Source organism: Notolepis coatsorum (genome assembly GCF_963971535.1).
Source record: "Notolepis coatsorum genome assembly, chromosome: 18".
NCBI classification, from domain to species: domain Eukaryota; kingdom Metazoa; phylum Chordata; class Actinopteri; order Aulopiformes; family Paralepididae; genus Notolepis; species Notolepis coatsorum.
In genome coordinates, this window is record NC_140182.1 from 52,012,960 (window position 1) to 52,040,693 (window position 27,734).

Below are 27,734 nucleotides of genomic sequence, written 5' to 3' on the forward strand. Positions count from 1 at the left end.
ATGGGGGGGGGGGGGGGGGGGGGGGGTGATTAAAAAAAGATAATAATAATAATAATAATCTCAATAACATAAAAACAGGCATTACGATCACCACAACATGTCATGAGATGAGTTAGCAATTGGAATGTTGAGGAATAAAAACAGTCGTAATTTCTCTGTGGCTCTGCGGTCATGTTGCCTGGAGGTGCCAGGTGGCCGTCGTAAGCAGACTGTTTTCCCACCACCCCAGGCTCCCTCATTAGCCAGACCTACAGTCCTCGGGCCGAGAGCATCACTCTCGACCGCACCGTTCAGCCACTGCAGCTCTGGTCATTACTGGTGACACTGTCACAATACAGCTACTGTAAGTAATGACACTGCCATCCAAAGACGCTAATGTTCCAATTTAATGTCGCTGTCCTTAGTGGGCTCACTCAGGGTACATTTCATTTCCAGCATAGATTATGGTATAAATATGTGTTGTGTTAAAAAAGAAAATTGGTAAACTGATAAATGATGAACTGATAAAAATAATGATTTAATAATGATTTGATGAAAAAGAACAATGATGGCATTGTTGTATATGGCCCAACTTGGTACTAGTTTCTGAAGCGGGATACAGGACCTACAAACCATAGCACCTCCAGACAACCATCCATGAGATTACACAATACTGTCCCCCTTTTGCATGAAGTACAAAGCTAAAAAGAAAGAAACCTCACCTTTCTGCGGCATTTAAGTTCAAATTACATCTGTATCATGATACATACTGTTGCATTAAAACGTTCCTTCACTAGATAGACTCACATCACAATCACAACAACATAGGTTGAGAGGGTAGCTGGAGAGGTAGGTGTGCAAATAAGCCATCATGTAGGAAACAAAAACGATAAAACCTAATCATCTGCATATATGTACAATATAGTAAGGTGGACACTTTTGACACAGAAAAACAACACATACGTAGCACTGTACTGCCTATAGAAAGGAATATTGATAAATAGATATCTCAATCCCACACATGATAAACACACTGAAGAGTTGCATTGCATAATTTACAGTGCAACAGTACTATTTGAAGAGCTGCTTGTTGGGAGCAAGGATGGAATGTGATTGGATGCCACACGTCAAAGTTACCTTAATCTCCCTGCGGGGTAAAAGCCAGTGGCAGGGCTTCAGTGATGTAACACTGCACCGGATACACCATGAAAGCTTTTCCGCAGAAGTTAAAGCAAAACCAAAAGGTTTAAAGCAACAACGTTGAAATGTTTGGTAAAATCATAGGAGGTCCCAATAATTTAGCACAATACTGAAATCACAGTCTGATTAATATCATTCAAGCGTTCGCTCTTTGGGTAATGCCACTGATTACATGTCGGGCCCAATTAAATGTATTCTCAGATTAGACACAAGACAACTCTTCTGTAAATGACAGATAATTCAAAATGTTGTTTGGGCTCTTTGGGTGCTGCCCCTGGATACATGCCGGGCCCAATTTCATGTCGTTTCTAGATTAGAGATAACAGTTGGACCTCTTCTGTAAACGAAAGATAATCATGTACGGATCTAGGGAAATTAACTAACCGGGCTGTAGTCCTGCTGGTTCCACAATGGGTGTCAGTTCTCTTTCCACCTCAGTAGTCATATCTATGTTTGGTCATTTGTCGATATAATCATTCCTAAATTTTGCGTTCTATGAGGATGATTTTCATGCCATTTTAGTGTTCACAGCTTTACTGATCTACAGAACCTGCCTATGTCTTCAAAGTGCTTAAATGTATATTCTGATAGATATTCTATGTGTAAAGGTAGTCTTGATCAGACCCAGGGAAGTCTACACAAGCGACCAATCCCACAGTGGGAGTCTTGTACCACTAGCATTACTAATAGGCTACTATTGTGCTTCCCAGGGTAGTGAGCTGAGGAAAAGGCGATTAGGTGCTGTATATTGGCCAACATTGAACACACCGTATTATTGTTGAACTGCAGGACAGAGCTATCTTTCAGAGTGGAGACAGTCGACCCATTGTGGTACCATGGGATATGGGATATGGCCGGATCTACCTAGACGGGTAAGGAAAGGCAATCACAGCTAGCTCAGAGCTAGGCTGAATGGCAGGGTTCGTTACCACCATTTACAGGCAGGGATCTGGCGTCTCAGGTAAGATCATATTCCCCGGGTCTTTGTCTGAGACAGAGGCATATCATTTTGCTCCAATTCATACTATGCTACCTGTATCTGGGGCTATTCCTTACAGAGCATGCTTGGTGAATAGTCCATCTGATCTTTGTAGAGCTCAAATATCTTCATAGGTGTGATATGTGCAGTAAGTTACACTAAACATTGTTATAAAGTGTTCAGTAGATCATATTCATCATCACCCTCATCGTCATTCAGAAGCTAAAGTTATAACGGAATAACCAGCTACTCAGAACTGCAGCAACCTAGGGCATCAGATCTACTGTGTCATTCAACAATCATGCTCAAAGACTCAATCAAATGTTTGAAATTATAAATCAATATTCTTTTGAAACTTAAAAATATTTTTTTGTGGCTTCAATTCCAGAAGGCTACCCTGCATCTGCCCACTGGAATTACACATGCCACCATAGGCAGCTTGGCAAATGAAGACTTTCTCCTGTGCTAAGAATCTTGACATTCAACATGACAATGTAAAACAAACTGTACTGGCGAGTCACACTTTGACCCGAATGTAATCAAAAACCTTATTTCATGAGAGATGAGATGAGTCCCGATCCATTCGGTGCAATGCATGATGAGAAGAAAAGGCCAAGTGGAGGGGCTTCTTATTTGTCCTTTTTGGGCAAGAGGTCGATGAGGTATTCGGCAACTCCCAGGAAGTAGATCACCTGGGCGATGCCAAACAGCGGCGCTATGACCAGGGCGCGACAGTATGCCCCCTTCAGAAAGGCAGAGGGACCCTCGTTAGCCATGATCTTTCTAAGGGACAACAGGAGGCAATAGAATACAATAGATTAGTCCAGCCAATACTAGCGATGCATCTGGTGAGATATGGTGGGTGACAACATCACACAGGTAGGACAGAAGGAGGTTACCTGATACAGTCGATCACTCCGCTGTACGTGTCCTCTGTGCTGCCTCGGTTCAGGGATTGCAGCCTGGTCTTTATGACTGCGACACACACAGGGGGGCCGGGTTAGTGCAACAGAACAACCGTCACACACAGTAACGACGCGCGGAGAGAGCGCACAATGTTCCAGTACTCACCATCGACAGGGTTGACGGCAACAGCCGCTGTGCTCCCAGCAAGACAGCCTGATATGAATGACACGTAGAAGGGGGCGGGACCGTCAACACCTCTCTTGCCCAGTTGATTCAAGTTGGCAAAGAGGGGAAAGTAGATGACGGAGAAAGGAACATCTCTATAAAGGAAGGAGACAAATACCACTATTAAAATGTTGATCACAGTAAGCTTTGAAGTCAGTATGGATGTAATGTACTTAAAGGAACATGCCAAGATTATGGGAATATGTATTTACCGTCTTTTCCAGAGTCAGACAAGAAGATAGATACCAATTTCTTCTCTGTGCGTTCAGTAGAAAGCTATCCAGCTTAGCTTAGATCAGCTAGTCTAGCTGCCCAAAAACACCTCTCCCTGAGTTTTAAACTAGGCTAGCTGATCCGTTTTCCATTAATTTGTGCTAAGCTAGGCTAGCTTGCAGCCAGAGAGGAAATTGTTATCCGTCTTCTCATCTGAGAAGACAGTATGGCTCATGTCCCATAATGTCCGTGGTCCTGTCAACTGATTAACAGACTGTTAACAGATTAACAGTCAACGCGGTTTCATTGCTGGGTTAAGTACTTCTATTCTATTCACATAATACGCTTACTTCATATATCTACTCCATTCACATATATGCCTACCACTTGTATCTATTGCTATGTCCGCCTACTACAATCTCATGAGCTGTCTAACGCCTGTCCCGTCTCCCTGTCTTCCTATGACTTGCTGTCCTGGAGTGTTGACCGGAGTGTTGGACGTCCCGTGACGAAGGCCGGGAGATTGCGACCCCCTCTGCGTGCCCCCCTGTCTTCGGAGGTCTCGTAGTGGTGACCGGAGTGCCGGATGTCCCGCGATGATGTCGGGGAGTTCGCGACCCTCTCTGCGCCACCCCCCTTCCCCCTGTCTCCGGCTGTCCCTGAGCAACGACCGGAGTGTTGAATGTCCCGTGACTAAGACGGGGAGGACGTGACCCTCTTGCGCCGCCCCTGTGCCTCAAATAGATCCGCTATCAACTCTATCTTTAATCTTTCAAAATGTTCAGTTGCTATCGCTATTAGCTCTATCTTAAATTTTTCAAAATGTACAGTTGCTATTGCATGCACTCATCTGTGTTTCACCACACACATGAGTGCATGCTTACCAACTGTCCGTCTGCAACACTACTATCACCGACATCTAAGAAGGGAGATCCCCCCTTGAACGGCCCTTCTAAGGTTTCTCTCCTCCACATTGCCTGTGGAGCTTTTTTTCCCTATTGTTAGGTTTTAGTGAGTTTTTCCTTACCTTCGCGTGGGGTATGTCTGGGAGTGCTTGCATTCTTTCATTTATTTGCATTCATCTAGTGTTCTTGTTCTGTTCTTGACTTATTGTTATGTTGTCTTCTTGACTTGTTTAAAGAAGACCTGTACGGCCCATGGGGACATTAACGTGTGTTGTCGGGCCCTATAAATAAATTTGATTTGATTTGATTTGAATGTCAGCGTGTTCCTCTAACAGACACACGGGTCGCCAAAGATTTGGTTTGTACCTGAGCAGCGTGGCACCCAGGCCTTTATACAGGCCAGCGATGCCCTTGTCCCTCAGTAGCTCTCTGGTGAGCTGCATGGCTGTGGGGGACTTAAACTCCGGGGTTCCTGGTGCCACGGTCTCTGGCATCAGCTTCCTCTGAGCCGCTGGGGACAGGCATCAGGAGAACAGTTACAACCAACACAGCAAGACAGCTAAGAAAATAGAATGAGGTTCAAGCTAATTGGGAGACAGTGACATTGAGCAGTGACATTGACTTAAGCAAAAGTTTAAAATAAATACGCTGATAGGAAAGTACTCTATGAAAATTACAGTATATATTTGCAAATCATAGTATATATTTGCAAATCACAATATATATTTGCAAATCACAGTATATATTTGAAAATCACAGTATTTGACTTTATAAGATCTGAAACTAAACTCATATAGCTTCAGATATCCAGTGACACTGTGAGATGATGGTTGCAGTTGTGCAGCAAGAGAAGTCATTCCCTCAAAATTCTACTTGACAAAAAAGCATAAATGTATCGAGCCATTTCGGTCCAACCCAAAAATGACTTGCATCAGTGTTTTGGCTTTTGATTATTGAAAGACAAACATTTTTGCATTTGTAAGCTTCATTACTAAGCATGCTAGTGGAAGTCAATAGAGAGGACATGTAGCATTCCAGCTTCCAATATCTCCTACATCTGGTTAAGATATACTGTTGTAATCTCCTCTTTGACCACACAAGACCGACATTTCTCCATTTCTCTAACACAGTGACTGTTCTTTTCCAGCTCCTTCTCCATTTGTTTGATCTCTTACCAATTCTTCCAGCATCTTGGAGCTGGATCTTCAACATCTCCATAGGAGTTGTGACGATAACCTGTGACAATAAATAACAGAGTTGATAATTGGAAATATATATGACATACATTATTCATATTGATATTTTAGGCAGAGACACTTCGGTGTGAATACAAGTTGGTTGAATATCTCAGTCGAGGACTAATGAACCCCTGTGTACATGGCCATGAGAACTCTGTGTGTGTGTGTGTGTGTGTGTGTGTGTGTGTGTGTGTGTGTGTGTGTGTGTGTGTGTGTGTGTGTGTGTGTGTGTGTGTGTGTGTGTGCGTGCGTGCGTGCGTGCGTGCGTGCGTGCGTGCGTGCGTGCGTGCGTGCGTGTGTGTGTGTGTGCTACATTCAGACTGCAGGTGAAAGTGGCCCAAATCATTCATCACAATTCTACACTGGCGAGAGTCCCTCAGGGAGTTGGTCAGTGGAGAGACAGTGAGGTGATACTTCTGTACAAGCTGAACTTAATTTGCGCGTGATCTAAAATCACTAAAGCATATGGGTTCGAGTCCCTGTGATCTAAAATCACTAAAGCTACAGCGTATGGGTTTGAGTCCCTGTGATCTAAAATCACTAAAGCTACAGCACTACACTATTGTACTATTTTGCTACTCTTTTATTGTTTTAAAATTCGATATCATGTGTGATGATCGAGCCATAAACAGGGAGGCCTGTTGGGATGTTGGATCCTAATGTGAAGAACTGTGATTTGGTGTTCTATGTCTTACAAGGTGACCTATTGGGATGTTAGATCCTAATGTGAAAAACTGTGATTTTATATGTCTGCTCATGTAGGAGCCAAAGCTATATAGGTTATTGTATTATATGAATGTTTAATATTGATTGGATTTAGATAGTCATTGAACCGTCGTATTTGTCATAATAGAACATTCTAGAACATTTGTGATGATGTCATAGCCAAACATTCTAGAACATAGAACATTCTAGGACATTGGTGATGTCACAGTATGACGTCATGATAGAACGTTCTGGAACATTCGTGATGTCACCGTATGATGTCATAACCGAACCTTCTAGAACATTTGTGTCTATATAGTCCACGATATATAGAGCCAAGGACTGAACAGGACTGAACGGATGGACTCAACAACCAAGACTGAAGCCTGCATTTCTCAACCAAGGTGCCAAGTAGGGATGTCCGATATTATCGGCCGATATCGGCATTAAAATGTGATATCGGAAAATATCGGTATCGGTTTAAAAAATTTTTAAAAAATTTACATTTCTTTTTTTTTATCCACTTTTTCTCCCATTTTCTATATTTTTCTCCCATTCCAATTTCGTATCATCCAATTCAACCCTCCCCTGTCACGAACGCTGTTTCTTGCCGGCTGCAATGTGGACTAAGTCATACATAGCACAAGTCCCCTCCGGTACTTGAGGTAACAGCAGTTGCATCTTTTCACCTGCGCAGCTCGATCTCTCAGTGGCGAGGAGTAACGCGTGGGAGGCTCACGCTGCCCCCGACACTTCCTGATTCTACTGCGCAGGCGCACCAACCGACCTGTAGGAGTCGCTGTCCACAACGCCCGATCCCCACCCATCAGTTTCCCACCCCCTAATACGGCCAATGTGTATTAGTATGAACGACCAGCTAAACTGAAAGCAATGTGGAGCGCTGGGCTCAAACAGGCAAGCCCAGCGTCTCCGTCATTTGTGGCGAGCGCCTTGCCCACTACGCCACGTAGCCGCCCAAATCTTTTACATTTCTATAACCTTTATTTATCCAGGCAAGCAAGTAAGAACAAATTCTGATTTTATTTATTGTCAAAAGTATGCATAATGTTGTGTTAATTCCACAACAAGAGATATGTAATGTTAATTACCTGAAATTATTCCGTTTTTTTGGGGGGGGGGGGAACCCTGCATATATCGGTATCGGTTGATATCGGTATCGGAAATTAAGAGTTGGACAATATCGGTATATCGGTATCGGTAAAAAAGCCAATATCGAGCATCCCTAGTGCCAAGCCTTCCGGTTTTCTGTGGAAAGAGCCAGCAAGTGGATTTACGGCTTTCCAGTGAGGAGGAATTTTCATGTGTCGAGTCGGCGGTGATTTTGGAGACTGGGAAAATACAGTTTTCTTACCTTGTAGTAGTGACGTGAATATTTAGGAAAATAGATTTAGGACCACTTCTGTAAAGAAAGACTTCGCTGTGGAAGAGAAATAAACCATTTGGATATCTTTGTTTTACACTGGAGCGGCTGTGGACATTATTTGTGGAACGTCGGCCCTCATAGCTAATTTTACCCTTGCTATTATTTAACTTATTTTTACTTTTATCTCTATGCCCCAAAATCCGGCGGTGGGTGCATACTCTGACCTTTATCATGTTTTGTAACAGATTACAGAAGCCTATTGGAACATGAGGTTCTGATATGATTTGATTAATATATCTGCATTATTTTATCCCACTTTATGCTTTGCTCTTGCTGCTTGTTTTACACTGATTCTATGTCTTATTGATGTAAAGCACTTTGAACTGCAATCCCCTGTATGAAAGGTGCTATACAAATAAAGTTATTATTATTATTATTATTATTATTATTATTATTATTATTATTATTATTATTATTATTATTATGCAGGTCAGTTCAGGAGCCAGTTCACACTGGAATCTGATATTGGCCACATTTAAAAAAGAATGTGAACAGCCAAACAGACAAATCTGATCTGAGCAACACATCATAATTGAGCACTAAGGCTTGCAGTGTGAACAAAGCCTAAATCAGGTGTAAACCTACAGGCCAAGCCATTAACTCTTGTTTGCCTTCATAATCCATGCAGTAGTAGTTAACTGGATTGGAGGTGAGATGTCCATGTTCGTTAATCCAAGGCCTGCTACACTTAATCTAATCATGCTCCCCGGGCTCGGAGCCTTTGCCCTCGTTGACAACAGGCAGGCCAGGCCCCCTGTGACTCAAGCAAGCGTTGCACACGGTCAACCACTCAACGTCTTATCTGATCACTCAAGTCTAGCTCCCTTAAGTCTTACCACCCGCTAACGACAGAGCGTCATAGTGGTGATTGAGAATCTGCATGGAATCAAATTCACAGTCACACTGTGTCAATTAGAACACCATAATAGAGATTAGGTAACACTTAAAGGAACACGCTGACATTATGGGAAATGCGCTGACCGCCTTCGTCTTCAGAGAAGAAGATGGATAGGGGTTTCCTCTCTGTGTGTTCAGTAGAAAGCTATCCGGCTGCAAGCTAGCCTAGCTTAGCACAAATGATTGGAAGCATTCATTTGTGCTAAGCTAGGCTAGCTCGCAGCCTAGGAAATTGGCATCTATTTTCTCGGCTCACTCTGGAGAAGATGTTGACCATTAAACAAAAGCTGAATGTGAGCATAGAAGGTCCACTTTCATCTAAGTGAACAGAGTAATCAGCATGGCGGTGGTTAATCCATCTCAGAGCAGAGAGAGGAGGTAACAGCTGAGGCCCAGTGGTCTGCGTGAGAGCGGGGGATGGCAAGGCTAGGTGGTGGCAGAGCTGTGGGGCTGGCAGAGCTGAGGGCAGCAGCTCCAGATGGAGAAACAGGAGGACGCAATTAAAAGTGGCAACTCATTCGTTCACTCACCTGACATGTACCTGCCCCGCACCCTGCCAGCATCTCCTTCCATAACGTCAGCTTTCTGAGCAAAAAGAGACACAAAGACGGGGATACGGTTAACTTGTGTATTTTATGGAGGGTTGTGGAAGCTAAGAGATGTGTTTTCTGCTATCTTCTAAAAGGAGGAGTCACCATCAGCGCCAGGTCTCTTTCAACATACATATGGGGACGCATTAATAATTCACAAACCGCGCAACTGGACCCAACAGGTCAATCATTCACCGACCAACCCACTTGTTTGTCGCCATGGAGACAGATAGAAACCCCAGAAATATGAATCCATGCAGGCTCTGTAATACCAGATGTTGATGTGATACTGTTATTTAATTTCACTTCAGGACATTGATTTCAAACTGTACCGCTATGATAACCGAATGTGCGATTACGTACACTGCAGAGAGGAAGAGAAATCACGAGGAAGGCAGGCAGCTCGGTGGAGGATTAACCAGAGCCTCACTCGGTGTGAACACTGACGGTCCTGACATGTTAGTACACACGGGTGTGAGTGAGTGATGTGAGGCGTGTGTGTTTAGTCGGCATGTGTTTAGTCAGTCCTTCCTCATCTCACCCATCCTTGGAGAGGTGTTGCCTGAAGAGGTCATTGGCTGCCAATTTGATGGCTTTCTCTGGAGTGACTAGTGTTAAGTTCACCGCGGCTCCTGAAGGAATGGGAGAGAGAGGGAGGGAGAGAGAGAGAGAGAGAGAGAGAGAGAGAGAGAGAGAGAGAGAGAGAGAGAGAGAGAGAGAGAGAGCGATTAGAAGGAATCAGCTGCCTAGTGGGAAGCCTTTGTACTTACTTCCATATGCCAGTGTGATAAAAGTCCTGCCCCAGATGTTCGTGGTCCAATGTGCAAATGAAAGAAAGACTGCTATGTAATAAGCAGCTTCGATGAGCCCAGGGTTTAACAGTGAGTCATGAATGCTCTCACTGATGATCTCACTGCCTCATTATTTGACTTCAGTATGTGCTCGATGTTTTATGATACAGGATGTGATTTTTCTATGTACTGTACCGATGTACAAATCCACGTTCTGCACAGGCATGCATTCACACACAAGCGTCATTATCCTACAGAAACCTACCTCTATACATCCCAAAGTATCCCTCAGAACGGATGGTCTTGATAAGGCAATCAGACCTGCAAATGTAAGGACAACCGAAAACATCATGCTGTGCAATATTATGCAATTCTGGTGCATCAGAGACGGTGACAGATGGTTTCGAATGGGGGAAATACACAACACTAAAGACAAGGAAACTATTTGCTACAAAATAAACATGTTCAGAGAAAATAATTAAATGTGATGTGAAGTGGGGGCGGCTAAGTGGCGCAGTGGGCAAGGCGCTCGTCACTAACGCAGGAGATGCTGGGTTCGAGCCCAGCTCTCTGCGTTGCTACCAGCTTGGCTGGTCGTTCATACTAACACAATTGGCAGTGTTAGGGGTGGGAAAGCTGGTGGATGGGGATCGGACGTTGTGGACAGCGACTCCTACAGGTCGGTTGGTGCGCCTGTACAGCAGAATCAGGAAGCAACGGGGGCAGCGTGAGCCTCCCACGTGTTACTCCTCGCCGCTGAGAGATCACGCTGTGCAGGTGAAAAGATGCAATGGCTGCCTCCTCGTGTACCGGAGGGGACACGTGATGCAAGGCTTCGTCCACATTGCAGCCGACCAGTGGGAGGCATGGTCTAGCAACGTTCGAGACAGGGGAGGGGAGAATTGAAGGGAGAATTGGCGAGGCGAAATTGGGATGGGAGAAAAATAGAAAAAGGAGGAGAAAAAGTGCATAAAAAAAATATGTGATGTGAAGTTTGAGTAAAATTGTAATTATTTACTTGAGGAAAAAGTAAGTATCTTGAGGGCAAATGTGCATTTTAAAGATGATTCAAATAGCAATCTATATTAAAAGAACAGTGAGTGGTTGCCATGGCAAAAAAACACTGGATGGCGCATGCCTAAAAGCTGGTCTATGGCAGAAAAAATTTAATTTTCTATTGTCATTTTTGACCAAATGAACCATTCTGTCAGTAATTTACCAGTGACTTAAAGGAACACACCAACTTTTGGGGAAATTAGCTTATTTGCCATCTACCCTGGAGTTAGACAAGCAGATACATACCCTTTTCTTCTCTGTGCATGCATTAGGCTTAGGGAACAGCTGCACCGTTAGCCTAGCTTAGCGTCATTCACTGGAAGTAGGTGTGCCAGTGTAGCCTAGTTCCCAACAGTCACGAAATACACTCCAAATACAACTCCAAAACTTTCCTGTAAACATGTTGTGACCTGTGTATTTACCATGTGAAAAAAATAAATAAAAAAAGATTTAGACATAAGCAGATATATACTCTGAACTATTTTTTGCCGAACCACTGCTGCCTGGTCTCAGTGATTTCATCACCTCAAAAGCCCTGTTGATTTTTGAAAAACTGGGCTTTTGAGGTGATGAAATCACTGCGCCCAGGCAGCAGTGGTTCGGCAAAAAGTAGTTCCGAGTATTATAATAGATCTGCTTAGAAAACTAAAATGTCTAATTATAATTTTTTTCTCCATGTGGTAAATACACAAGTCACAACATGTTTACAGGAAAGTTTTGGAGTTGTATTTGGAGTGTATTTCGTGACTGTTGGGAACTAGGCTACACTGGCACACCTACTTCCAGTGAATGAAGCTAAGCTAGGCTAACAGTGCGGCTGTTCCCTAAGCCTAATGCATGCACAGAGATGAAAAGGGTATGTATCTGCTTGTCTAACTCCAGGGTAGATGGCAAATAAGCTAATTTCCCAAAAAGTTGACGTGTTCCTTTAAAACGTGAAAGAAAAACAATGATACGCATGACAGATTCTTATATACAGATGACTCCCCATTCAAAGAGACGGTCTTGGTAGTCCCTTTATTTTGATGTGTACATGCTTTTACATGTTATTCCCATCTATGCCAGAAGCCTGTCCCAAATACATGTAGACGCCTGTCCCAAATGCCTGTATCAGTTCCGCAACCGTTCCTATTTCCGGGGTAGGCCTGATTGGCCCCGACAGGCACGTGACCCGCCGCGGCCACGCCCCGCGGCAGCCCCAGGACGCGGCAACGAGGCTGCTGTGGTTCACCGCCGCTTTCCGCCTTCAACGCCGCCCGCAGCAGCAAATTTGCGCGAGCGCAGGATTATTTCAGTGTATCATGCAATCATTTATCATTTAACATTTGAAAGGCATACATTGTTGTATGAAATAAAATAGTATAGAGACATATGTACAGCGTTCGATGCAGAATAGAAGTAACTGAGTTACCATACAATATACAATACGCTATAGTGCAAAGCAGAAATGGGATGAGGTACAATTTACAGTAAGGTGTATGCCTTGCAGTGCAAATGCTGGCGCGCTCCAGAGACCGTTACTGTACCATACAATATACAATATGCTATAGTAGAAAGCAGAAATGGGATGAGGTACAATTTACAGTAAGGTGTATGCGTTGCAGTGCAAATGCTTCTTACTGTTGCGCTCCAGAGACCGTTACTGCACCATACAATATACAATATACAATACGCTATAGTGCAATGCATAAAAAAAAAACGGTCACAAACGGACCATAGGATCCACAGCCAAGCAGCGTTACCAATTGAGCTAGTTGTCGATGGTAAAAAAGGGGGGATTACTGCTACATAATGCTGCCGCGACGGAGCTCCGCCGCGACAATATTATTAAACAGCGGCTCTGTCATTGAATTGGGAAAAGTGAGCCGTATTGTATATTAGTACATTGCATAGTATATTGTATAGCGTATGGTAACTCTGCGGCGTTGAAGGCGGAAAGCGGCGGTGAACCACAGCAGCCTCGTTGCCGCGTCCTGGGGCTGCCGCGGGGCGTGGCCGCGGCGGGTCACGTGCCTGTCGGGGCCAATCAGGCCTACCCCGGAAATAGGAACGGTTGCGGAACTGGTACAGGCGTCCCAAATAGAGGCGGTGAGTTCAGTGATTTAAGCAAATAAAAGCATGGGCTATTAATTGAAGTTTTACGGTATTTACGTATTGTATCGGCAATGTACAATGCGTATGTAGTACAAATAAGTACATACATTACATTTCCAAAAACTTTATATCTCATGACATGAGCCTTAAAGAAAATCTGGCACAGCTCTTTGACCACGGATGTCATTAATTGTCTCCTAAATCAGTGCATAACGTAGTACAAAATATCCGTATGGCTCCAGAAATACACAAGTCCTTTTCATTATTGTACCTTTTCTGATGAGAACGCATTGGTTACGTTAAGATTCTAGTCCAGTATCAACGTCACACTGGTTTAGTAAGTCAGCGACTGTTCATATTTTTGCTATCAATAAGAAACACTTACATGCTGGTGTAAAGGCGACATCCATTCTGCTGGTTCTGCAGGCGGGTCTTGGCCAGGTCAATGGGAAACACACAGGTCACTCCGATCAGGCCAGCGATACCCCCATTGATCAATTTGGCAGGTAAACTGGGAGGCGGGGAGGATGACCAGAGATGGAGAAAGAGACATGAAATCACTCATCAAACACACAGAGCATACAGCTCAATTCAGCCCTTTCACCCGTGTGCTAATGTAGCTCACCTGATCTGCTTGTCAGCCATTTATGTCAGGCCCCGGCAGATGGTCAGAATGTCAATATGTCTGTTGATTGGTCACTCAGTCGCCGCAGTGTGTCGTCGGGTAAGGTCGCGTGTTGTTTCTCTGTCTGATTGTGTGTCCACTTTTGTCCCTGAAGCGCCTGCCTGTACAGGAGTGGGGTGAGGTATCTGTGAAGAGATAAGCGGTTTGAGTTCATATCAATGCTCTTACAGAGGAGCTGCTCACTGACGTGTATCACAACAACATTTATGCAATCAATGGGTTGCAATTTGCGAGACTTGACGATGAAAACTTTAGTCTCTGTGCTTCAGACAGAGGCGGCTTACTCCTCCACTGTTAACTTCACACAGCTGCTCTCCAGCGTGCGTCAGAGGAATACCGTGACTGTAGAGATAATGGGTGCCAACTCCACCTCACTTCCTCTCTCTGCGGTTTCACTAGCCTCATTCTTTCTTTGTGTCCTAAAAGGTACGGCAGGTTTAAAATAGTGATGATAGTGGAGGAGGCAGCCCCCAGGGCCCGTTCTAGGGACGGCTGCTGTGTGCATTACTTGTGGCTGACGCAGCTTTCCTAAAATAGAGCGGATCACGGAACAAGGATTACTATTTTAGACTAATCTATCATCAATGAAACATCTGTGCACTGTTAGTCTTTGATAATACAAATTTGTAATAACAATCAAAAAGTAAAAACGGGTGTGCCTGCATTCATTATTATAATCTAAAATGGTTATTCAAAACAAGAATGAAATCTGATCATAAGATGCTCCTTTCGGTGGTACAGAAGGTTCTGATTGTAAAAAGATGTTTCCCCTCAAATTCTTTCCACCCCCTTCATCCACCAATCACAACCCCTCTCTCTCTGAAACCCGCCTCCTCCCTCCAACCCCCTCCTTCTCTTCCTCTCAGTCACGACTCAAACACAGCTTTTCCATTTCCTGATCCTCGCTGACGTGTCTCTCTCTCTCTCTGCGATCAACACAAGTAGTCACATCATCAAAGAGCCAGTTCCTACTCCTCCTACCCCTCTGCCTAGTACGGCACAACAGGGATACATATCTATTAGATAACGGTTTAGTTGTATAAATATTGTAGTGCACATGCAGCTGTGGGGGTGTGTTTAGTTTGGACGGGGGACCGGAGGCCTCCCTCCCTCCCCCCCGGCTGAGCTGAGCTCCAGCGGTGACGTGGGGTCAGAGCAGGTCACAGAGCTACCTCTCTGGCCCCTGCAGGTTGGGGACGGGGTTGCATGTCCTCTTGTGAAGCGTCCCTGGAGCCTCGCTCGGCAACTTCACACCTCTCTTATCTCATCATCCTCAGTCTCTCTCACCCTATCTCTCCATTTTTTCTCTCTCCAGCATGACCTTGAGCTCCACTCTCTCTCTCTCTTCCAGCCGTCTCCTTTTGTTTCTCTGTTTCCTCCTACTTCCTCTGCACCATAAAACCTGTGGGTAACTCCTCAGTCAGCACTTTGATTTCGCAAACCTCTCTTTGACTGTTTTACAGCATGCTGTACTGCATTTACTGCTGGTAAAAAGAGACAGAGGAACGAGCGTGTGGGTGTGTGAAGAGGACCGCCATCTCTCCCAATGTACCGGCCCTCGGACTGACATGCCACTCCTTCTCCTAACAAGCCCGGGGGGATATAACTGGGCTACTTCTATCAGCCCGTCTGGCCCGGAGAGTGTCTGCATCGCAGCGCTGGGCCCAATTAGACATCATTGCCGCGCTGTCTTGTCGTGACAAATGCAGTCTGTGAGACAACTGGCCCCGGTGTGCTAGACAGTAGGGGACAACACGAGGCATCCCTCATCTGCCAGATCTTCTTTGAGGAATTCCTCTCTTCTCTTCTCGGAGTAACGACAGAAAGACCGCAGGCAGGAAACTGGGCTGGAATTAGCATTTCATCTTCCCCACAGAATGAGAGTGCTAACAGTGCTAAAGCAGCCTTTGTACTGTATATATTTACCAACAACAACACTGCTAAGTAGAGACTCTGTATCCGAATATTCTTTCTCACTTCTAAACACTTTTTTTTTTATTTCTATTGGGCAGAAAACAATGATTCGAGTCTTTACTTAGCAGTGTGTAGAAAAATATAGCTAATTCTAAACACAAACACGTTTGTGGAAACTGGTGTGCCTGTGTTCATTATTATCATCTAAAATGCATGCCGTAATCATTGTTTTCTGGCCACTAGAAATGAAAAAGATGTGTTTAGAAGTGACTAAGAATATTCTGTGTAGAAGAATAGAGCTAATTCTAAACAGACACACATACACAAGTTTGTCGAAAGTAGATGCACTCAAGGTGGAATAAGAAACATGACGCCACTCACACGTGGGGTGGGTCATAGATGTCGCGTTTGTACTCAGACAAGAGATAAGCACCGATGAGGAAACTAGAGGTGAGTCAACAACTTGGCTCCAGTGCAGAACCTTGAGCTTGAGATAAAAACTCCTCTGCATTAAAACTCAGTTTTGAAACCCAACTGATAACCGGTTAAAATGTTGCCAGGGGGGGTCTAGGTATCAAAGGAGATCAGGCAACGATCTGCGCCCTGACCCTGTCATTAAAACCTGAAACCTCACTATTGGGAATGAAAAAATAAGAGTCAGACAAGAAGATAGATACCAATGTCCTCTCTGTGTGTTCAGTAGAAAGCTATCCGGCTGCAAGCTAGCCTAGCTTAGCACAAACAAACACTTCTCCCGGAGTTCTAAGCCAGGCTAGTGGTCTGTGTCCGCTTCTATTCATTTGTGCTAAGCTAGGCTAGCTTGCAGCCGGGTAGCTGTCTACTGAACACACAGAGAGAAAATTGGTATCCATCTTCTCGTCTGACTCTGGAGACAATAAGCTAATTTCCCATAACGTTGACGTGTTCCTTTAAAGAAAAGGACAGTGTGCCTTTTTTTCTCCTTCTTTTTATCAATAAATCCTTAACAGATAGTTAGTTACTCTGCGTCTGTACTCCTTGGACTGGTAAAGGTTATCATGACAACCAATGCTCTGGAGATAAAAGCACACTACTTCGATGCTCTCTTGAATGCACTAGACCGCTGTACAAGGGTGCGCTTGTTTATCGGATATTCTGACATAGTGATCTAGTCTGTGTAGTTACTACAGAGACCAGAACATGTGCGTGTGTGTATGTGTGTGTGTGAGACGCACACATGCTACTACTTTATCAACTGGTATGTGGTGTAACAAAGCTGTAATAAACAGAATAGAGACTCTGTAATGTGGGGATGACGTGGATATTTGGTATGAGAGGATTCCTAAGCTCTGAGATGTCACAGCAGCTTCTGTATTTGTGTGTCTGTCAAGTGGACAGAAGACACGTGATGAGAAGTGAAACAGAAATTAACACACACACCACTCGCTTGTCCCTTTTGTGGTGGAAGGGAAGCAATCCCCCTGAAGGTCAAAGAAAAAAGAATAAAGAAGATTCCTGCACAGACAGGATAACCTCTACATTGTTTCAGTCACAGAGACCTTTCCCATGTGTGCAGGAATCATGTGTGATCATGACGAGACGTTTCCTTAGAACTACCATCTCTTTATTTGCCTAGTCATTTTTTTTTGTTGCATATACCATGTATTTGTCCTCTGCATTTAACCTGCATCCTAACTATGTGGGAGCAGTGGGCGTCCGTCCATAGTGCGGTGCCTGTGGGGACCAACTCCAGCTCTAATGCCAGTGCCTTATTATTATTATTAATTAGCATTTGTATAAAAATAAAATGTCCTCATTTCCGAGCCTTCCTGAAACCTGTTTCCATACCATGATGAATGTGCAGTAATGGCACAATCTTTTCACAGATAAGGTTGAAGAGTTGTTGCGTGTTATTATGCATATTTAGGTCGGTTTAAATGCCCAACGGTGTTCTAAAATGAACGTGTCACTTCATACAATTATCCTTAAGACCTTAGATAATATTCAATATACCATTATAAGTCTGGAATATGGTTATATTAGGTGAAATTATCAACGAATTGATGACCCCAAGAAGCCTCCCCAACATGTAAATATATGGCCTTATACCAGCGAAGTTGGAAGCATTCTGGTCCTAATTGTTTGTCTGTGTCCTTGCTAGAGGTTGCAACATATGGTTTAGCCACAAGAGGTAGCTTTAAAGAGCTCCACTGACTACCGTCTTCATTTGACAAGCAGTATAACAAAGCCCAAAGCAAAGGGTTAATGTCGTCAGCTTGTGACTGCAACTTGTTCCTGTTTGCGGACGACTCAGCCCTGCTGGTCTCTGACAAGAACAAGTTACAGGTTGAAAAAACCCTCAGCTCGGAACTAGGCAGAATCTGCATATGGCTCGCTGATAACAAACTATCATTACACATGGGCAAAACAGAGTCCATTCTCTTCGGTTCAAATAACAAACTCAGCAAGACCGACGGCTTCTCAGTTACAGTGGGTGACAATATTGTCACAAGGAAAGATGAAATTACCTACCTGGGTTCCATCCTAGAGGCTAATCTCTCCTGTGACAAAATGGCATCCAATGTAATAAAAAAAGTCAACCAACGAACTCGATTCTTGTACCGGATCTCCTCTCTGGTAAACAAGAATACCCTGAAGACTCTGGCAGGAGCACTCATTCAGGGGTACTACGACTATGCTTGCACCGCATGGTACCAAAGCACCTCAAAGGCGCTAAAAACAAAATTACAAACATCTCAAAACAAACTGGTCAGACTACTGCTTGACCTTACTCCTAGAACCCACCTCACCCCTGCCCACTTTGACAACCTAGGATGGCTTAGAGTAGATGACAGAGTACAGCAACTTGCAATGGGCCTGGTCTACAAGATACACTACACGACCAAGGTACCCATGTACATGGCAAAATACTTCCCAAAGGTCAGTGAATACCACGATCACAACACCAGAGGGAGCTCCACAAATCATGTTAAACCCAGATTCGGCTCAAATAAGGGACTAAACACGTTTCGCAATTATGCCACATCAATGTGGAACGCCCTACCCAAAGCTGTAAAGGAATGTGGATCACTACCCACTTTCAAAACCTCTCTCAAGAGACACCTACGGGAGACTGCAATTCAACACTGGCCCCTGTAAATATCCTAACCCAACCCCCTCCAATGTACAGTCATTTACCTAGTATGGTTTTGTCAATAGTCCAATGTACAATTGTGTTTGTTTGTACAGAGTCTCCCCCCCCTCAATGTACAGTTTTGCTTGTTTATACAGTGTGCCCCCCCCCCCCCCCCCCCAACCACCTCCAATGTAAATTACCCAGTATGGTTGTCAATATCCCAGTGTACCCAACCCCCCCCACCCAACCTCCTCCAATGTACAGTTTCTACGTCAAATGTATATACTCCCTTTTCTTGACTCCTTCTGTATCACAAACAGTACTGTATTTGCAAATCTGGTATGTCATAAATGTATAGATGTAGCAGTACTGACTATCTGTATGTCATGTATGTCATATATGTCCTGATGAATTGAAAATGGGGGACCCTGGTGGAAACAAGACGAAAGTCTTTCTCTGGTCTGCATCCCCTTAACAATTGTGTGTATTGAGCTGTACTGTATTGTACCCATTCTGCAATCTGTTAATAAAGTTTTCAATCAATTCAATCAATGACCACCTTTCAAAATAACGTTGGATACATGCAAGGGTCCAAAAATGTTGGCTAAAGATCAAATCAAATTTATTTGTAAGGCCCGACAACACACGTTAATGTCCACATGGGCCAGACACGTCTTCTTTAAACAAGTCAAGAGGAAACATCACAATAAATCAAGAAAGAACAAAACAAAAACACCATAAAGTCCAAAAAATGAAATATAAATCAAATAAATGCAACACTCCCAGACATACCCCACGCGAAGGTAAGGGGAAAAACTCACTAAAACCTAGCAATAGGAAAAAATGCACCACAGGCAATGTGGAGGAGAGAAACCTTAGAAGGGCCATTCAAGGGGGGATCTCCCTTCTTAGATGTCAGTGATAGTAGTGTTGCAATAAAACAGGCAAAACAGTTGGTAAGCAGCACTCATAAGTGTAATGAAACACCAATAAGTGCATGCAAAAGACAATTTAAGTGCCATGTGTAAGAGACATTGTATGGCCGGATCACATGTATATAGGACAAAGCGGGGCTCGCAACTCATTTGTAGTTCCAAGTTGTTTTAATTGACAAAAAGGCAGATGCAACGTTTCGACCCTTCCGGTCTTCTTCAAGCACATGTATACCCATCAATGATGTGGCCTCATCCATGTCTGAGACAGCTGTGTGACTGGAACTCTAGAAGAGAGGGGGAGCCTGGCTGACTTTTATTTGTTTATTTGCAAAAAAGCGAATGCACATTATATTGTTCTCATGTAAATTAATACTCGCTGGTCAGAATATGAGAATCTTGACTTTCCATTTCCCTTACGCAGCAGTGGCAGTTCTCTAACGCACTGTGATGCAGTGACACGTCCAGTGGCAGGCTTCTCACTGACTCACTGGGCTTGGTGAGTGATGGAAGTGAATGAATGGCTAGAGAGGAACCGGCAGGGTCAACAGCTCACGTGAGAGTCGCCAGTAGAGGATGCAACGAGAAATGAAAATCACATGTTCACTCCTCTCCTCACAGACTGAAAGAAGGCTGCTGTTCAGTGTCCATCTGTCCAGTACAGTGCTTCTACAGTATTTATATACTAGATATTCTGTGAAGCTTCCATTGGGAACCACATTTTTTTTTTATTGCATTCAATTTGACCTGGTTAAAAAAGTCGATTAAATGTTTCCATGCCGTGAACTATCATCGCTTTGTGCTTATTTTACACAAATTTCATTATTTTAAGACAACATATAGGAAGCACTTCCAACATACAAGTAAAAACTAACAGTCTATGTTTGTTTGAGTTAATCACATCATACTGAATGTAGCATTGGTTTTACTCCTAGCATTTACACTGGTATTTTAGAGCTCCTCTAAAGGACTTGATGAATCCAACACACGATTAAGCTGTTGTCATGGTTTCTGAAAATTGGTTTGTAAGAAAGAGTCTATTTATGGACAGTGGGTGACAGTGGGTGACAATATTGTCACAAGGAAAGATGAAATTACCTACCTGGGTTCCATCCTAGAGGCTAATCTTTCCTGTGACAAAATGGCATCCAATGTAATAAAAAAAAGTCAACCAACAAACTCGATTCTTGTACCGGATCTCCTCTCTGGTAAACAAGAATACCCTGAAGACTCTGGCAGGAGCACTCATTCAAGGGTACTACGACTATGCTTGCAGCCCATGGTACCAAAGCACCTCAAAGGCACTAAAAACCAAATTACAAACATCTCAAAACAAACTAGTCAGGCTACTGCTTGACCTTACTCCTAGAACCCACCTCACCCCTGCCCACTTTGACAACCTAGGATGGCTTAGAGTAGACGACAGAGTACAGCAACTTGCAATGGGCCTGGTCTACAAGATACACTACACGACCAAGGTACCCATGTACTTGTACACATGTCAAAATACTTCCCAAAGGTCAGTGAATACCACAATCACAACACCAGAGGGAGCTCCACAAATCATGTTAAACCCAGATTCGGCTCAAACAAGGGACTAAACACGTTTCGCAATTATGCCACATCAATGTGGAACGCCCTACCCAAAGCTGTAAAGGAATGTGAATCACTACCCACTTTCAAAAACACTCTCAAAAAACACCTACGGGAGACTGCAATTCGAAACTGGCCCCCACAAATGTCCTAACCCAGTTGTAGAGTAAATTACCATGTATGGCTTTGTCAGTATTCCAATGTACAGTGTCCCCCACCCACCCCCTACCTCCAATGTACAGCCCCCCCACCCCCCCCTCCAATGTACAGTTTCTACGTCAAATGTATATACACTCTTTTCTGGACACTTTTTGTATCACAAACAGTACTGTATTTGCAAATCTGGTATGTCATAAATGTATAGATGTAGCAGTACTGTCTATCTGTATGTCGTGTGTGTCATATGTTATGATGAATTGAAAATGGGGGACCCTGATGTAAACAAGACGAAAGTCTTTCTCTGGTCTGCATCCCCTTAACAATTGTATGTATTGAGCTGTACTGTACTGTACCCATTCTGCAATCTGTTAATAAAGTTTTCAATCGGTGGCGGCTACGTGGCATAGTGGGCAAGGCGCTCGCCACGAAATCTGGAGACGCTGGGCTTGCCTGTTCGAGCCCAGCGCTCCACATTTGCTTTCAGTTTAGCTGGTCGTCCGTACTAATACACATTGGCCGTATTAGGGGGTGGGAAACTGATGGGTGGGGATCGGGCGTTGTGGACAGCGACTCCTACAGGTCGGTTGGTGCGCCTGCGCAGTAGAATCAGGAAGTGTCGGGGGCAGCGTGAGCCTCCCACGCGTTACTCCTCGCCACTGAGAGATCGAGCTGCGCAGGTGAAAAGATGCGACTGCTGTTACCTCAAGTACCGGAGGGGACTTGTGCTATGTATGACTTAGTCCACATTGCAGCCGGCTTGTGGGAGGCAAGAAACAGCGTTCGTGACAGGGGAGGGTTGAATTGGATGATACGAAATTGGGATGGGAGAAAATATAGAAAAATGGGAGAAAAGGTGGATCAAAAAAAATAGTTTTCAATCAATCAGACATACTGTAGCTACAGTGCTGCAAAAATAAGGTCTGGAATTCTGTGGTGTCAGGGGATTTAAATCTTACTAGTAGTAAATATTACTATTTCCACTTCCCTCCAGTATCAGGATTATAATCTAATACCTATTTACAGAATCTCTCTCCATCTCCACCTACCGCAGCTGTACATGGTGTGCCGTCTTATAGTGAGGCCATGGCTGGCTTGACATCATAGTGAATCATGAGGCTACTACCAGCCCACTCCCATAGCTTCACGTCTGATGTCATAGCAGATCATGAGCCTACCAGCCCACTCCCATAGCTTCACGTCTGATGTCATAGCAGATCATGAGCCTACCACTACCAGCCCACTCACATAGCTTCACGTCTGATGTCATAGCAGATCATGAGCCTACCACTACCAGCCCACTCACATAGCTTAACATCTTATGTCATAGCAGATCATGAGCCTACCAGCCCACTCCCATAGCTTCACGTCTGATGTCATAGCAGATCATGAGCCTACCACTACCAGCCCACTCACATAGCTTCACGTCTGATGTCATAGCAGATCATGAGCCTACCAGCCCACTCCCATAGATTCACGTCTGATGTCATAGCAGATCATGAGCCTACCAGCCCACTCCCATAGCTTCACGTCTGATGTCATAGCAGATCATGAGCCTACCAGCCCACTCCCATAGCTTCACGTCTGATGTCATAGCAGATCATGAGCCTACCACTACCAGCCCACTCACATAGCTTAACGTCTTGTCATAGCAGATCATGAGCCTACCAGCCCACTCCCATAGCTTCACGTCTGATGTCATGACAAAACTGAGGAAAACAAAAATAAACCACGTGAACTTTGGAAATTACTCAATAATCAACTAGGCTGCAGTAAAAAACTTAAAACCAGGTTCTCAAACATAAACATAAAGACGGACAACACGCTCATCACAGACAAACTGGATGTAGCCAATTACTTAAACACTTTCTTCACAAACATAGCCACAACACTGGTAAACAAACTACCCTCCCACTCAGGGCAGTATGGGGTAGAACACATAGTAGCATACTACAAGAACCTAGGCGTCCACAAAGACGATTTCAAACTGGAAATGGTAACTACAGATGAGGTACTCAATAAACTGAGCGCCCTCCAACCGAACAAGGCCACTGGCCATGACAACATCCCCTCCAAATTCCTCCGAGACTCAGCAGCCGCCATCACCCCAGTCATCACACACATAATAAACCTCTCCATAAAACAGGGACACGTCCCCAAGGACTTCAAAATAGCGAGAGTAACACCCCTGCACAAAAAGGGCAGCAAATTAGACCCAGGCAACTACCGCCCTGTTTCTATCCTTACATCCATCTCGAAAGTCATGGAAAAAATAGTATACGAACAGGTCGAAAAGTACCTTACGGATAAAAATCTAATCTACGAATTCCAATCTGGCTTCAGAACATCCCACTCCACTGACACATGCCTTCTCTATTTGAACGACCACATCAAGCAAGAGGTGGACGCGGGCAAATACTGCGGCATGGTCATGCTAGACCTACAAAAGGCCTTCGACACTGTCAATCACACCATTCTGATTGACAAGCTAAAAGCAATTGGTTTTGATAGTTTATCAGTGAGCTGGATACAATCCTACCTGGAGGGGAGAGAACAGATGGTGGAGGTAAACGGTACCCTATCCCCCCCCCTCACAGTGAACTGTGGTGTTCCACAAGGAAGCATACTAGGACCACTACTGTTCCTAATTTATGCAAATGACATGTCGTCAGCTTGTGACTGCAACTTGTTCCTGTTTGCGGACGACTCAGCCCTGCTGGTCTCTGACAAGAACAAATTACAGGTTGAAAAAACCCTCAGCTCGGAACTAGGCAAAATCTGCATATGGCTCGCCGACAACAAACTATCATTACACATGGGCAAAACAGAGTCCATTCTCTTCGGTTCAAATAACAAACTCAGCAAAACAGACGGCTTCTCAGTTACAGTGGGTGACAATATTGTCACAAGGAAAGATGAAATTACCTACCTGGGTTCCATCCTAGAGGCTAATCTTTCCTGTGACAAAATGGCATCCAATGTAATAAAAAAAGTCAATCAACGAACTCGATTCTTGTACCGGATCTCCTCCCTGGTAAACAAGAATACCCTGAAGACTCTGGCAGGAGCACTCATTCAAGGGTACTACGACTATGCTTGCACCTCATGGTACCAAAGCACCTCAAAGGCACTAAAAACCAAATTACAAACATCTCAAAACAAACTAGTCAGACTACTGCTTGACCTGACACCTAGAACCCACCTCACCCCTGCACACTTTGCCAACCTAGGATGGCTTAGAGTAGACGACAGAGTACAGCAACTTGCAATGGGCCTGGTCTACAAGATACACTACACGACCAAGGTACCCATGTACATGTCAAAATACTTCCCAAAGGTCAGTGAATACCACGATCACAACACCAGAGGGAGCTCCACAAATCATGTAAAACCCAGATTCGGCACAAACAAGGGACTAAACACGTTTCGCAATTATGCCACAACAATGTGGAACGCCCTACCCAAAGCTGTAAAGGAATGTAAATCACTACCCACCTTCAAAAACTCTCTCAAAGAACACCTACGGGAGACTGCAATTCAAAACTGGCCCCTACAAATGTCCTAACCCAGTTGTACAATAAAGACCAAGCATGGCTTTGTCAGTATTCCAATGTACAGCCCCACCCAACCCAACACCTACCCAACCTCCTCCAATGTACAGTTTCCATGTCAAATGTATGTCAGTATTCCAATGTACAGTGTGTCCCCCCCCCCTACCCAACCCCCCCCCCCCCCCCCCCCCACCTCCAATGTACAGCCCCACCCCACCTACCCAACCTCCCCCAATGCACAGTTTCTATGTCAAATGTATATACTCTTCTTCTGGATTTTTTTAGTATCACAAACAGTACTGTATTTGAAAATCTGGTATGTCATAAATGTATAGATGTAGCAGTACTGTCTATCTGTATGTCATGTGTGTCATATGATGAATTGAAAATGGGGGACCCTGATGGAAACAAGACGAAAGTCTTTCTCAGGTCTGCATCCTCTTAACAATTGTATGTATTGAGCTGTACTGTACCCATTCTGCAATCTGTTAATAAACTTTTCAATCAATCAATCAATCAATCAATCAATCAATAGCAGATTGTGAGGCTACCAGCCCACAGCTTCATGTAATTTACATTCTGTGCACATGTTACGTGTATGTTGCTGAAATTTGTTTGTCCTTGCTTCAGGGGTTTTAATGGTTTTTACCAGGATTACTTGACCACAGGCATGTAGTCCTAGCATGCAGAGTAAATTAACATTCCACACAGACGAGCTAGAGATGACACATTTCTGTTGACTTATAGCTGTGTGCTGGGTTAACGTTTACTGTCTGAAAGGCTTCTTTCCATTCAAAGGTATAGGGTGTCTCTGCCCAAGGAAAGTTCACCTCATCAATTATTTCATGCCTGCAGGAATGCTTCATTACATGGGCTGCACTGAAGACATCAACCCTATCAATATCACTTCAATTGAAATGTTGCTAGGCAGTGTGTTGGGGAAGCTCTTATAACACAATAGGCTCAACACAAAATGAAGTGACATGATTTCAAAATATACCATTCAATTGAAAGTCTCACAGCTGTCTGCAAGCTATTAAATAACCATATTATGTGCATTGTGCACTAACCCAATTTTTGGTGAGGTTTTAACCAAAGACACTTGCAAATTATGTCAAACAAGTGGTATTATTTAAATATTAACTTGTTTATCCGAAACTGGTTTTTAGACAATTTACTAACATTACCATGGTCTTGTCTGTTAGCTTGTTGTCAGTACAGATAACTTGTACAACAGGGAGAGAGAAGGGGGTTGGTCAGGGGGGGGGTTATTATAGTGCCATATGTCAACACTTTGGTACAATAAATAACACTTAGCAAGCTACTGCAAAAACATTTAGTTTACTCTCCCCATCACTGTTGCTTGGTGCATAACTGTGTGAACCCCGGCAGACAGCAGTTGAATGTGTCGAAAAATAAATAAATACAATTTAAATACATACAAATAATTAAAACAAAATTCATTGGATGCATGTGTCCTTATGTGCGCCCGTCTAAATCGAGGCCCCCGGCTACTAGGGGTTGAGGTTCATTGTGGACGGACCACTACTAGTATAAACGAGCCGGGCTCCGTGGAGGTCCGAGAGGAAAGGAAAACCAGAGCAGGTCCAGCTGACCAGTTAATCCGGGATAAACAGCACAGAAACACCAGCTAGAAAGCCAACCGTATTCACCCACAGCAGCCTGACAGTGTTTCGCCGTCACTCCACCTGAACCCACAACCCGTCGCTACTGAGGTACAAATACTACCGATCATCTCACATGCACGTCGCCGGCTGGAACGTCACACGCACGCCGACACCTAGCAATACGTTATAACGGCCATCGCCTCGAACGTGTCGGTGATGAATACGTTGTAAATTAGTCACTACACCCCGTGGTGACGAGGATGAAAACGCCAGGCTATAGTTACAGGGAACCGAACGGCCACATAACGGGAAATAATTCGCCCCTATCGTTACATCGAAGCAGCAATATTGTGTCGCTCCCCAAAAACACAATAAGTCAATAGTCTTAAATATGTCCTCACGTCACATTATTCTGACAAGCTGGTGTATGACTAATATAAGGTATCCACATTAATCTCAGGTGGCTTCAATGCAAATACCTTTTGTAAAGAATACAACCCGCTGCTACCCCAATGCACGCCAGTGAGCTATTCTGGGAGTCGGACAGTTACACACCTACCGTAGAGAGCCGTGTCCGTTATCCCAGAGTTATGGATGGTTTTCTGGGTTGAAATCGAGCGTTTGCGCCCAACGTCTTCAGCTGACACACCGTTAATAGCTAACCTACCGGTGTTAGTAGCGTTTGTGTCCCTTGAAGGGAGTTCGAGAGGGTGGGGAGAGAGGAGAAGCACGGAGGGAGGGAGGGAGGCAGGCAGGCTAGGAGGAGGAGTTGCCTAGTGATGGAGAATGATAAAGGCCCTCTAGTGGTTTGTAGCGGGACGTGCAGCCACAATTTACAGTAACAGTGCGACTGTAAAGGTGTGCGTGCATGTGTTTGTATGTGGGGTGGGGGGGGGGGGGGGTACAGCGTCATCGTGACGATTTCTCTCAACCCAATG

At 44.2% G+C, this 27,734-nt stretch overlaps 1 protein-coding gene across 2 annotated transcripts; it reads right to left on the reverse strand.

The window, feature by feature from the left end:
- Positions 1–10: 10 nt before the first annotated feature.
- slc25a22a (solute carrier family 25 member 22a) lies at positions 11–27,483 on the reverse strand. Of its 2 annotated transcripts, none has more exons than XM_084334685.1 (11): positions 27,356–27,483; positions 13,848–14,032; positions 13,608–13,733; positions 10,338–10,393; positions 9,823–9,913; positions 9,222–9,276; positions 5,583–5,643; positions 4,774–4,918; positions 3,230–3,384; positions 3,058–3,133; positions 11–2,941 (listed from the first exon to the last, which is right to left on the reverse strand). In XM_084334685.1, exons 2-11 carry the CDS (start codon positions 13,865–13,867, stop codon positions 2,788–2,790), a joined length of 939 nt encoding a protein of 312 aa, XP_084190811.1. In that variant the 5' UTR covers positions 13,868–14,032; positions 27,356–27,483; the 3' UTR covers positions 11–2,787. The 2 variants fall into 2 exon arrangements, with proteins under 2 accessions (XP_084190811.1, XP_084190812.1); XM_084334686.1 differs by having other exon boundaries at positions 27,352–27,483.
- Positions 27,484–27,734: the final 251 nt, after the last annotated feature.

Bases quoted from the DNA above. Each gene is read 5' to 3' on its own strand.
- slc25a22a (XM_084334685.1), bottom strand. From the start codon at position 13,867: ATGGCTGACAAGCAGATCAG. The intron at 10,394-13,607 runs GTAAGTGTTTCT...TTACATTTGCAG, and splicing joins TGTCGCCTTTACACCAGCAT to GTCTGATTGCCTTATCAAGA. The intron at 4,919-5,582 runs GTAAGAGATCAA...GCCTGTCCCCAG, and splicing joins CCAAGATGCTGGAAGAATTG to CGGCTCAGAGGAAGCTGATG.